The 14,066-nt window shown below is 43.2% G+C and overlaps 1 protein-coding gene across 1 annotated transcript; it reads left to right on the top strand.

Moving 5' to 3' along the window:
* The first annotated feature begins 11,451 nt into the window (after positions 1–11,451).
* LOC133770017 (epididymal secretory protein E3-beta-like) lies at positions 11,452–12,111 on the top strand. Its single transcript, XM_062205531.1, has one exon. It carries the CDS (start codon positions 11,501–11,503, stop codon positions 11,882–11,884), a length of 384 nt encoding a protein of 127 aa, XP_062061515.1. The 5' UTR covers positions 11,452–11,500; the 3' UTR covers positions 11,885–12,111.
* Positions 12,112–14,066: the final 1,955 nt, after the last annotated feature.

The following is a 14,066-nucleotide window of genomic DNA, read 5'->3' as shown; positions in this document are numbered from 1 at the left end:
ACTCCTCAATTGGCTGCAACAACCGGAGCTGTGTTGATCCAAAGCCAGGAGCTTCTTCCAGGTCTCCCACATGGGTGCAGAGGCCTAAGGACTTGGGCCATCTTCTACTGCTTTCCCAGGCCGTAGCAGAGAGCTGGATCAGAAGTAGAGCAGCCGGGACTCTAACCGTCGCCCACATGAGATGCCGACCCGGCACAGCTCCGGCTGTTGTGGCTAATTGGAGAGTGTGAACCAGCAGATGGAAGACCTCTCTCTCTCTTCCTCTCCTTCTCTCTCTGTGTAACTCTGACTTTCAACTAAATAAATAAAAAACCTACTTTACAGCTATAGTAAGTTGAACAGCATGATACTGGTATACAAACAGCCCTTCTGATGGGGCTCTGAGAATTAACAGGGCCTTTTATGAGTTCTTCCATTTATCCAATGAAGGGAAATTTATTTTTGGATTGTGAGAGTAAGGTTCTAACAGTTCTTGTAGATACTGGAGCAATGCTGTCAGCCTTAGCCCTAGTGATTTTAAATGTCACCTGCTTTGGAGCAATAGTGGGGATCTCTTAAGAAACCTCAAAAATGTTTTCATGTCTTTACCTGATACTTTTACATCTCATGCCTTTGCAGGACATTTCTTTCTACTTAGTAATTTTGTTCCACTTCACCTTCTTGGCAATGAAGAAGGTGCAATGTTTGGAAAAATATGGTGCAGGAACCTCTTTCGTCCAAAAAAGGGAAAATAATTTTAGAATTTGAAAAAAAAAAAAAAAACAGATAAAATTAGACCAACTATAGAGTCCTCTGGTTCTGCTAATTCTCTCAATTGCTAAGTCATTTTCTGCTGCAGTGTTAAACAAAATTTAACTCCCCTTTGTTTGATAAAATAAACTTGTCTTTATAGGAAAAACTGTCAAAAGATATAGGTAGGTTTCATTGTGTACACACTATTAAGATTCAGATCAAACAATCAAAACCATTACTCAGAATTAACCAGTACCTTTAAACAAAGAAGCACTATTGGACATTAAACTCATTGTTAAAGACTGCAAAACACCAGGTCTAATTTTATCATCCCATGTGTCAGTCCCTTTAACACCCCAATACTGCAAAACAAAAAACAAGACAAACCAAACCAACTGAACAACCACAACAATAACAAATCCCTAATGGCTGGGGGCAGTGATTTGCCCAAGATCGATGGATAATATAATAATAGATAATATAGATAATAAGATAGATAATATAATAATATTATTATAGTTGGCACCCAGGTGTCCCAAACCAATAAATACACTTTTCTTACCTTAACTCAACTGGCAGCAAATTCTTCACTATTGTTGATTCACATAGAATGTTCTTTTTTTTTTTTTTTTGACAGGCAGAGTGGATAGTGAGAGAGAGAGAGAGAAAGGTCTTCCTTTTCGCCGTTGGTTCACCCTCCAATGGCCTCTGCGGCCCGCGCATCTCGCTGATCCGAAGCCAGAAGCCAGGTGCTTCTCCTGGTCTCCCATGGGGTGCAGGGCCCAAGGACTTGGGCCATCCTCCACTGCCTTCCTGGGCCATAGCAGAGAGCTGGCCTGGAAGAGGGGCAACCGGGATAGAATCCGGCACCCCAACCGGGACTAGAACCTGATGTGCTGGCGCCGCAAGGCGGAGGATTAGCCTGTTAAGCCACGGCGCCGGCTTAGAATGTTCTTTAGTATCCCAGTTGACCAAGCCAATAACTTTTTGGCTCCTTTTGGGAAGGCCAACAAAATTTACCTGGATAGTAGTGCCTCAGGGCTATATTGAAAGTCCTCTTTTTTTTAAGTCCTAAAGACTGAACTGGAAGACATAATTTTCCCTTATAGCTCCAGTTTACTGCAATATGTGGATGTCCTCCTCTGCTGCTCTCCCTTGAACATAGGTAACATGTGAAAGAGAAATTATAAACTTGTAAAAACTCCTAGCTACTAAATATTATAAGGTTCCCAAGGAATAAGTACAGTTGGCAAAAACCCAAATGAAATATGTAGGCCACATAATTTTAGAAAATGGACTACATTTAGGCCCAGAAAGGACACAAGGAATCTTAGAGTTTCCACCAATTCCATGGGTCTCTTGGACCTGCTAGTTATGGTGACAAGTGGTTCCCTAACTTTTCCCTCTGACCCAACTTCTCCATGCTTTGCTTTAGCCACAAAACATTCTATTTTTTGGAAGACACTGAAGATGGTGGCTTTTGATAGATTAAAAAGGGGACTATTAAATTCCCAGGCTTGTGGATACCATGGTTTTCAGCTCTTTTTGTGTATGAAAAAAGACAGAAATATGTTGGTAATCTTAACACAAATACATAGCAATCAGTACTGCCCCATCGGGTATTATAGTCAGCAACTAGATCCACTGGACTGTGGTTAACTGCCTTGTTTGAAGGTTGTGCCTGCTATAACCCTATTGGTCAAATCCACCAAAGAAATAGTCATGGGTGCCGACATTGTGACGTAGAGTTAAGCAGCCACCTGAGATACCAGTATTCCATATGGGCCCTGGTTCAGGTCCGGCTGCTTCACTTCTGAGCTACACCCTGCTGATAATGCATCTGGAAAGCAGCAAAAGATGGCCCAAGTGCTCGGGCCCTGCAACCATGTGGGGGACCCAGATGAAGCTCCTGGCTCCCAACTCCTGGCTTTGGCCAGTGAACCAGGGGATGGAGGATCTCTCTCTCTCTCTCTCTCTCTCTCTCTCACTAACTCTGCCTTTCAAAGAAAAAAATAAATCTTTTAAAAATAGTCATGAGAGCCGGCGCTACGACTCACTTGGCTAATCCTCTGCCTGCGGTGCCAGCACCATGGGTTCTAGTCCCGGTTGGGGCGCTGGTTCTGTCCCATCTCTTCCAGTCCAGCTCTCTGCTGTGGCCCTGGAAGGCAGTGGAGGATGGCCCAAGTGCTTGGGCCCTGCACCTGCATGGGAGACCAGGAGGAAGCACCTGGCTTCTGGCTTCGGATCAGCGCAGCGCGCCAGCTGTAATGGCCATTTGGGGGAGTGAACCAACGGAAAAGGAAGACCTCTCTCTCACTGTCTAACTCTGCCTGTCAAAAAAAAAAAGTCATGAGATGGGATCTCCTCGACCATTTTTGTGCCCTATACTCAACATCTTTTTTCTTCCAGCCACCTCATGGCAAACAAAATCCCACTAAACGCTGCTTCATGTTACTCTCTTTTGTAACAATCTTAATCCTGCCACCCTCCTTCCTCTTCCCTTGAACGAAGCACCACCTTCCCAACTGACTTTAAAGGATCACCTTTTGGCTATTCAAAAGCCTTGGACAATGTTGAGGTGTCCTGGTTCACAGACGGCTGTGATAAGTTATTACCACTCCCTCTGAAATGGTGGAGGCAGCCCCACGGCCTTCAGCTACTTCTGCCCAGCAGAGGGAGCTGCTTGCCTTTGCTTAAGGTTGCTTTCTTGCCAGTGGGAAGTTGCTAACATTTACAGAGTCAATATGAATTTGGAGCCGCTCGTGCTTTTGGAATATTATGGAAGCAGAGAAATTTCCTTACTTCCAATGAAACAAAATAAATAATGGGTCATATGTAAAAAATTCATTTTATGAAACAGAGCAACCTGCTACTCTGGATTCCAGGCCGTTAAAAATTAGGCTCTTTGGGAACTAGAAGAAATCACATTGCTGATTATAGTGCAAAAATTGCTGCCTTTCAAACCCCGCTGATACAATCTCTGTCATGTCTCAGCTGGAAAATTTCCAGTTGATGAACTTAAAGCAATTACTAAAGACTCAAAACTAGGCAGTAGAAGCCAAAACACAGGAAGGTAGAACTAATGATTTTGTGATTTTTGAAAGCTATTATTTGAACAAAATGATAGCCCATCCCACTAGACTCTACAAAATTTCTATTATTAACTGCCAAACATGACTTAAGTCATGGGCTACAGAAAACATGATTACCTTTATGAAACAGTATTTATTGGTAGGAAAATGTTAAAGGTGGCCTGAAAGTGCTTACCTAGCCTGCCCCAGCTACCCTAAATGCAATCCTGGAATGCCAAAGCCAACAGATCCTGACAATTTTGACAAACCTGATAGATTCAAGGTTTGAATGATGGACTATGTCCAATTACCTCCCTGACATGGGTATAAATAGCCTTTAGTCATTTTCTGTATATTCTTTCATTGGTTTGAAGCATTTCCTTGTAGAGTAGCCACAGCTTCAGCAGTGGCAAAGATTCTGTTTGAAAGAGCCATTCCCACCTGGGAAGCTACCTTTGAGTGCAACAGTGCCAGAGGAACCCATGTCACCACACCAATCATGGGTGCTATTTGGCTGTTCTCACAATGTTTTCATCATGCTCGTCATCCCTAGACATCTAGATGAGGAGAATGCACAAACTGCACTCTTAAGGCTCAAGTAGCAAATTTTTCAGAACCATTGCAATGGTAGTCAAATACCTTATCTTCAATACTTTTTAATTTAAGATCTACCCCTTTTTGATTACAAGGACTTGGATCATTTGCAATCATCACTGGATGTCCCATACATTTTGCTCCCTGTTCCTTTGACCTTCAATTAACAAAGATAAGATACATCATTATTGCAAAGCTATAATTATAACTATAGGTTAGAATTACACTGTGGTAGATTAATCTTTCCACAGTGTGCTCCTGAGAGGTGAATAGGTTAAACACCACTACCTGCTACCTGAAGATTTTGTCTATTGGAAGAGACCTTTACAGAAGAACTCTCTCCAGCGTTGTTAGAAAGGACAGTATCCGGTCCTGCCAACTAACGTTGCTCTGCCAAGCTTTAAGGAGTTGACCCTGAGAAAATGTATGTCATTTATAGAAGGCACCAACTCCTGATTAGACCTGCACTTCTGCCGACAAATTAGAACTAAAAGTTTCTAGGAAGCAAAGCAGAGGTCATTGATGTAGACAGCTCTTCCGAGATGACTAGTCAGGCCGGTGTGTTCGCCTTACTCTCTTCCTCTTTTCCCTGGAGTGACAGTGCCATTATCTACATTTCCCAGCCTCTTGCCAACAATGGAAACATTACTGGCTATTGGGGTGTGCCGTCAAAAACACTAATCTGTCCATGGTACTAGTGACCCCTTAGTTTATCGAGTAACAAATTTCACTGGAATTCCAAATTCCAATCACACACAAGAAGATAACAGGCAACAAAGTTCCAGAAAGAACCATCAAGTTCTCCATGATTATTTGATTATCCTCAGGCCTAGGTTCATGGCTCAAACCCATTTTGTTAGCTGGAGTTATAATGTTGCTAATATTTTTACCCTGTTTGTCCTTTTGAAACTTTGTACTTATTACTAACAAATTTCTAAATACAACTCCTAATGGGAATGCTGGCCCAGTGCTTTGCCATGACAAAGCCTAAGGAAGGGAAAAAATTTAATTTAACAATGAACTCCTTGTATGCTTAGCTTGATAATTTCTCCTTTGAGTTCCCTAAGTTGCTCAGATATTGCTGAAAGTATTTCTTGTCATTGGATGCTTAATAGTAAACATTTTCCCTCTAACTTGGGATCAGACCCATCGCTTTCCTGTGCCAAGGTAATACGGGGGGACTAGGCGGGAAGTTATTTACAAATACATGAGCTGGGAAATGTTCTCACAATCTCTGTCTCCATTTTAATTCCATTCCCTACGTGCCAATCCAATTCGTTCACTTTCCCATGACACAGCTGTGTCTCATCTGGAACCAGGAAGGAGATGCTCTAATGAACTAAAACTAAACCAGAAGTTAAACTCCAGGTGGAGGTGCCATAAAACTCCTAGAAAATCTCATGCACACTAAACCCCACCCAAGCTCCACCCTGTTTGTGTATTCAATAAGGGGCCCACACCCTTCCCCAGCAAGGGGGCTTTGCATGTGGAAATGGCCCTTCATCTTTTGGTCTCTTGCTCATTTTGCTGCTCTGGGTCCTTCTCTTGCCTTCTTCCACATACTCTCTCCTTGTGGGCCCTCTCATAGGGAGCTTTTCTCCTGGTGGGGAGGTCACACTTATGCATGAAAGTATATTTACTCTCTCACTTTAAATTTATGCACATTACTTATGTCTCCATTTTGTTTCTTATTTCAAAAGAGGCAAGAGCTTGGAATGAAAACCAGGAAATATATTTCCATAAAAAAGGGACAATCAAGCTTGACTGAATGGTTGGTCAATGATGCCTTCTGGGAAAGATCTTTATCAGTGGGGGAGAGAAAGAATGAGAGAAGAGAAATGATTAGAACTTGATTTAAAGGTTGGAGAATTATGAAAATACAAGTGTATTTCTGGGGCTTCATTATTTCAACCAAAGCTTAATAAAAGCAACTGGTGTATTGCTGTTTTTTTCTTTGTAATATTTACATCCCATTTGTGGTATTAATGTAATAACTGTCAAGGCAATCAAAACAGGTTTACTTAAGGTATCACTAAGCTGTGAGAATAATGCAGTAGTTTAATTAAGAACAAAGAATTTTATGTCCCTCTCCCTTGATAATTTCTACAAAAATGGCACACAAGTTGTCAGAGATCCCGATTTTCTCCAGTATGTTACTCTGTCATCCCCTAACGGAGGGGAGTCAAGTTTTCTGTGTCATATATCCCTTTGACTTTTTTAAAGAGTTATTTGAAAGGCCAAGTTACAGAGGGGGTGGAGGGGAGTATGGTTGCAAATGGTTGCAATGGCCAGGATTGGGTCAGGCCGAAGTCAGGAGCCGGGCGTTCCATCTGGGTCTCCCACATGGATGGCAGGGCCCCAAGTGCTTGGGCCGTTTTCTGCTGCCTTCTCAGGAACATTAACTGCTGAACCTGCGCTCATATGGGATGCCCGTGTCATAGGTGGTAGCTTAACCAGCTGCATTGCAATGCTACCACCCCCCCCCTTGACATTCTGGCAATACCAGAATGTGTAACTGAGAACAAAAGCACAATAAAAATGGCTTTCAGACAATAAAAAATACATTCAATTACAGAAGAAATCAAGTATCAAATGATTTATTTGTAGTAGAGTAATAATACATCAAATACTAAAATCTAAATGTGAATGTAATTGCTACCACAACTTTGAAGTAGTGGTCAATGTAAAGTGATATTTTAGATATTTGCAACAACTATAAACTGATCAGAAAATATCCATGATTCCTTTTTTTTTTAGCCTTTGTAAATGAAGGAATTGCTGAATTTCAATTGTGGCTTAGTGAAGACAAAGATGTGAGTTTTTTCACAACGCTAGTTCATGAACTCTAAGAATTCCTTCCATGGAGTCCTTGGAACTCCATGGATCCCTGGTTAATGCACCCAGAGACATTATGTCATCTGCAAGAGGAGACCTGGTGTTACTATTGGTTATGAGAAATAATTGTAGAACTGTTTAAGAGTTAAATAGTGGTTAACAAAGGGAAGTAACAATCAGTTACAGAAAGGACTGAAACACCAAGAAAAAATTTAAATAAAGAACATGATTGACAAGTGAATTAAAATTTATACTCGAAGGGTAATAGGTCATTAAGAACTTGAATCAGAAGCCAGAAGCCACAATCTAAGCTATTAAATGTGTTAGGGATCTAGGAAGCATACTCATTAAGCGGTTTTAGAAAAAAATGTTAGATTCACCCTGCTGGCTGCATTTGTAGTTGCTAATATCTGCAAATATGAAGGAATTCTGTTCCCTGCAGTTTAATATAGGTTGCTTTCCATCTGAGAGGCATTAGGACTTTTGTCTTAGTGCGATTCATGGACATATGTTTGGGGTTCACAATAAAAATTTTTACACATTAAAAGTGGAATAGCTGGGGCCCACACTGTGGCGCAGCGGTTTAATGCCCTGGCCTGAAGCACCAGCATCCCATATGGGTGCCGGTTGAAGATCCGGCTGCTCCACTTCTGATCTCTCTGCTGTGGCCTGGGAAAGCAGTAGAAGATGGCCCAAGTCCTGGGGCCTTTGCACCCATGTGGGAGACCTGGAAGAAACTCCTGACTCCTGGCTTCGGATCAGCGCAGCACTGGGCGTTGTGGTCAATTGGGTAGTGAACCAACAGATGGAAAACCTCTCTCTCTCTCTTTCCCTGCCTCTCCTCTCCGTGTAACTCTGAATTTCAAATAAATAAATAAATCTTTAAAAAAAAAAAAAAGTGGAATAGTACTTACTTGAGAAAAATAGATTCACTCATTGACTTTGGAAACACCTGGGGTAGAATAACCCCAAATATAAATATTATCAATAATAGATAACCATAACACTGTACTGCTTTTGTTTCTGCTGTTGCTGTTTTAAAAATTTATTTATTTATTTGTAATGCAGAGCAACAGGGGAGAGGAGGAGAGAGAAAGAGAAACTTGCATCCACTAGTTCATTCTTGAAATGACCACAACAGCTGGGGCTGGACCAAACCAAAGCCAGAAGCCTGGAACTCCATTTGGGTCTCCCAAGTGACGGAGGTCCAAGTAAGTTGACCGTCTTCTGCTTTCCCTGGCACGCTAGCAGGGAGCTGGATCAGAAGTGGAGCAACTGGGACTGGAACCAGCACTCTGATATGGGATCCAAGTTTCTCAGGCAGCAGTTTAACCAGCTGTTTTACAATACTGGGGCTTATTGTTTAGGTATTACTTTCATATGCATGGCTTCATAAAATTCTCAAAATTACTCGCTGATGCTCTGTAATATACCATAGAATAGGATGCCATGAAAAGTTATGAATCTCTTTACCTGCTCCTTCCTGTGTTCTCCCTACCACCTCAGTCCTTTAATTTGATTCTCAGTTGATAACATGAACTCACGAACTCGTTGGAGAGTGCTCTGGGTATATGGGCACATGATAACCATCTCACATTTCCGCAGGATCATCCCTCAAGCCATGCGAACTCACATGCCCAGAATTCTTTCTTTAATGCTTTCCTCATAACCCAAAGAACAACAGAGCAGGAGGATGTGCAAGACTTGCTCTGAGACAACCCTATCCAGCATATCGATGTGTGATTCTCTATTATTCAAGCAACACTTGATGTGAGCTGGAGTTTGAAGATAACGTCCGGATATAAATGGAGCCCCCGACGTTGGAATAACAAGATGGCCCAATGAGAATCTCAAGCAAGTTACAGACCTTGAAAGCATTGATAGCAAATGCGTTCATGTGTCTCACTTTATCCATAAAGAGGTTGACTACATACACTTTCCTGTCTCCATGAGGGTCTCATGGTTCACACTTCCGTGAGTGGTTTTCCTTCCTGAAGTACCCACAGAGCGTGGCCTCGCCATTCTGGGATCCTTCCCCAGGAGTTTATCAGGCGATTGTTTTAGGAGCCAGATCCTTGGCTGCCCCCTATAAACTCCTCTCTGTGGCCATATTTGTGAGTGTCTTGCAATTCCTTTGTGTCTAGAAGTCAGCCTTTGATGTTTGAAACCTTTGCTTGAGGCTATTCTCAGAGTGAACCCAAGTGTGCCAGATGAGAAGATACAAGTTTGAACAATAACACTGTCCCCACTCTCCCTCCCACACTGCTAACCGGCTCTCCCAATGCCATCCCTTGCTCCACTGCGGCAAATCCCTTGTGCACTAAGAAAAGGGGACAGAGGCAGACTCGTCACCTGGATCCACATACCACTGCAACCAGTGACCTGAACGCTGAATCGGAACCAGGTGAGTTAGAAGGACTGACGCTGCGGATGCTTGGGGGAAAAGCCTAGAAAAACTACCAAGAGCTTGCTTGAATTTTTAGATAGCAGGATTAAGAAAGAGAAGTCATGCAAATCCTAGGACACAGAAGCCAAAATTTCAACTCAACATTAATGCCACTGCTCCAGCCTTTCTCCCGCCCACCGGTCTTCCACAGCATAATGCATTAAAGCAGCTCGAATCCTGGCATTCTCATCAGGTTAGGACTTTGTGACCAGGGGAAGGGTTTTTATTTATTTATTTATTTTTAAAGATTTATTTTATTTATTTGAAAGACAGTTACAGAGAGAGGTAAAGACAGAGAGAGAGGTCTTCCATCTGCTGGTTCACTCCCCAGATGGCCACAACTTCAAGGCTGCGCCAATTCGAAGGCAGGAGCCAGGAGCCTCCTCTGGGTCTCCCACATGGGTGCAGGGGCCCAAGGACTTGGGCCATCCTCTACTGCCTTCCCAGGCCACAGCAGAGAGCTGGATCGGAAGAGGAGCAGCCAGGATTAGAACCGGCGCCCATATGGGATGCCGGCGCTTCAGGCCAGGACTTTAACCCGCTGCACCACAGTGCCGGCCCCCAGGGGAAGGGTTTTACACACGGGAAAGTATCTGTCCTGGTTCTGAGTCTTATGTAAGAACTCTACACCCTCAGAGTGCTCTCGCATACATGTTTTCTCACTGGATGCTCGCAGATCTGTGACGGAGCTCTTACAAGCACTGGGCCCATGTAAGAACGCTCTTGCTCAGAGCTTAAATGAGGTTTGGGTAGGGCCAGGTGCACTTCTCATGGTAAATGAGGACAGAGGGCTGGCTTAAAGGGGAGACCTTTTCAGGCAACTCAACTCCCTCTGCCATGACCAGAGTGGTTCCTTTGAGGCTTGCTCGCCCAGAGCGGAGCCTCTGTGCTGGGGTTCTTTGTTGATGGTGTTCCTGACCAGCCTGGGCTGGGACTTCAGAGAACATGAGCCTCCTGCCGAGGAAGTCCCTCCCAGGTGCTCACTCATCGTCTACATTCCCTTAGTCGGTGGCAGCCCTCACCACTATCGTGACATAATTTTTTTAAAGATTTATTTTTATTTATTTGAAAGACAGAGTTACAGAGAGAGGTAGAGACAGAGAGAGAGACCGGTCTTTCATCCGCTGGTTCACTCCCCAAATGGCTGCAACGGCCGGAGCTGCGCCGATCTGAAGCCAGGAGCCAGGAGCTTCTTCCAGGTCTCCCATGTGGGCAGGGGCCCAAGCACTTAGGCCATCTTCTACTGCTTTCCCAGGCCATAGCAGAGAGCTAGATCAGAAGTGGAGCAGCCAGGACTAGAACCAGTGCCCATATGGGATGCCAGCACTGCGGGCAGCAGCTTTAACCCACTGCACCACAGCACCGACCTCTTGACATAATCTTTATGTCCATTTTCTCTGCACAGATGGTCTCCTGAGAGTTTATCTGGTGAAAAGAAGCTGGATAGAGGGTTTTCTTTTTATTTTTTAGGTTGGATGGAAGACAGGATAGACAGGAGATGGCTAGAATTCACAAAGTAAACCTCATCTATTTTCCCAACTTTGTGCTTGGCTCACTCAGGCTACAACACACTTTTAGTTCTAATAGTCTTTATTAGCTAATGAGAGTTATCATGTGGCCTGTTAGCCTGTCAGCACAATTAAGGCCAAGTGCCTGCAGTGACAAGAAGAAGTATTTTAAGATGGAGCTCAGCTGTCAAGGCAGTGCCTCAGTAATGCTTTCCTCCCTTTTCCCTGTGGGAACACAGGTGGCCCCTGAGACTGGCATGTCCTCTCCAAAGGTCTGGGTCGCTTTTCTTACCCTGGCGTGCCTCCAATGCAGGATGCTTGTACACAGCAATGACATGTCCAAGAGCCAATTCATGAAAGAACACTTCCTCAGTACGAACTGGAACTTCGACACGTACAAGTGTGATGCTGTCATGGTAGGAAAACGAATTCTGAAAGACCAGAGCTCTCATGTGTTCGTCTATATCTCATGGTACCAACTTGAGCATTTGTGTGTTCGTAACCATTGGAATGACCGCTACAGGAATGCATACGTGTGGACCCAGAGTCCCATCAAAGTACTCACGTGTTACCGGGAGCATTTCAAAAATAGCTACACAGAGAGCAGGAGCTTCAACTACGTTGAATTCCATTGTAACATGAATGGCTACGTTAATGCCATAGAGGACATGAAGATGATAGAAGTTATTGACAACTAGAATGTCTGCCTTTTCCCTGGATTTTGGTAGAGTATTCAGTATTTCCCAATGATGGGACCTGCCTACCCAAATAACTTCTGCCTCTCTGCACTTTGTATTTCTATGTCAATATTTTCCAATAACTTCAAGTTATGCATACCATGGTTTCTTAATAGTCTAACTTTGCTTATGTTGTTTCTCTGCCTAGAATGCTCTTTTGTCATCTACTTAATTTATTCCTACAGTTTTTCAAGAGTCAGTTCATATGGCATATTTTATTGACTAACCCAGGATTTTCCCAGATATTGACATCTTTATATCTGTTCAAAAGGAATGATTTTTTTCCTTCCCAAAATAAATTGTATAATTCCAATATGTGTGATTTTATATATGTTATATATGCACAATATGTGTTGGATGATTAGTATGGTTGGTATGGATATATGTGGTAGACTACACTTGGATATAATTTGTGTTGTGGATATGTTTAAGGTATATTTTATGTGTGTGTCTAATGTATGTGATATGTTTATATGTGTGATGGGGGTGTAAATGTTTATGTGCTAAATAGAAGACAAGTCACGACAAGCCTTGATTGTGTTGGCAGCTTAGCTCCACTGAGATTGAATATGAAACATAAGTGTATAGTTTCCTACTCATAGCAGGCACTCAATGAAGTATTTTATTTTTTCATTTTCAACCTTTGACTCAATACAGTAATTTTCACTTTGATAAAACAAATCGTGATAAGTACCATTGATCATCTGCTCTCCCTGACTCTAGAAGATGGAGATTTCTTATATAAAAATACATGCTTTGTCATTTGTGTGGAAGCTATAAATGCCAGGGATTAAAAAAAAAATCGTAGGCAGGCATTTGGTACCACAATTAAGTCACCAGCTATGACATGTACATCCCCTATGAGGTTCCAGTCCTGGCTCCTGTGCTGCGGATCCACGTTCCTGGTTGTGTGCAGCAGCAGGGCAGTGTGCGTGGCTTCAGTGCTCTGGTCCCTGCCACCCGGGTAGGAGACCAGAATTGAACTCAAGGTCCCTGCCTTCAGCCTGGCTCAGCCCTGGATACTGTGAGCCTTTGGGGAGGGGACCAGCAGATAGAAGCTCGCTCTCTGTCTTCCTCACTCTTTCCAATAAAATGAAAATAAATAAGTAAAATAAAATATCTGCCTTGTTTAAAAAGAGAAATTCATCCTCTATCAAGCACAGGCAGACAGACTTCCCTGCGGGGCTCTTTCATTGCATTTTAGGTAGATGAAGATCTTGTGTTTTCTAGGACTGCACTTTTAGAAGAAGGTAGTGCAAATGAGTTTATCTGACAATAACCATGTATACTTAGCAGTGTTGACAAACCTTAAAATGCCACACTCCTCAAAAAAGGGGCTTAGGACTTAAATTTTGTTGGAGGGAAGTAAATGGAACAAGAAAATGTTGGGGACAGCAGCTGCAAGAATTCTTTTGGTTAAGGGGGAAGAATTCTTTTTGTTAAGCAGGGGGAAAAGAGACAGACAAGAAATATTTGTTTGATGCACTTTTGCCGGCGCCAGGTATAAGGATAAAAAGTGCTAATCATGAAAGCACTGTTCTTGAGCCTCTGCAATGTTGGGTGACTCTGGCCTTGAAGCAATTAGAGAAAACATAAGATATCAACATTCTCAGTTAAATGACTGAACATTTTCCAGAACTTTGACCTCAGTGAATAGCCAGTGTATCTCGATTGATCATGTTCCAAAGTAAGTTGCTCCACTTTGTGATTTTTCAGTGAACCTAGAATTAGCAAATTAGCAAACACCTGGAGGACAGTGACCTAGACCAAATAAACTCACATGAGGCCAGTTTTAAACCAACACTTATTCATCAATGACTGATTCAATGTGGAGAATAAGGATTCCTTTTCTCACTTGATAAATTTCTCCTTAAAATACCACATTTGGCCGGCACCGTGGCTCACTTGGCTACTCCTCCGCCTGCGGCACTGGCACCCCAGGGGTTCTAGTCCCAGTCGGGGCGCCGGATTCTGTCCCGGTGGCTCCTCTTCCAGGCCAGCTCTCTGCTGTGGCCCAGGAAGGCAATGGAGGATGACCCACGTGCTTGGACCCTGCACCCGAATGGGAGGCCAGGAGGCAGCACCTGGCTCCTGGCTTCAGATTGGCGCAGTGCACTGGCTGTAGCAGCCATTTGGGGGGTGA

This window comes from Lepus europaeus, chromosome 11 (assembly GCF_033115175.1).
Source record: "Lepus europaeus isolate LE1 chromosome 11, mLepTim1.pri, whole genome shotgun sequence".
Taxonomy (NCBI): Eukaryota; Metazoa; Chordata; class Mammalia; order Lagomorpha; family Leporidae; genus Lepus; species Lepus europaeus.
Note: the sequence above shows the minus strand (reverse complement) of the source record. Positions and strands in the feature narration are given on the sequence as shown.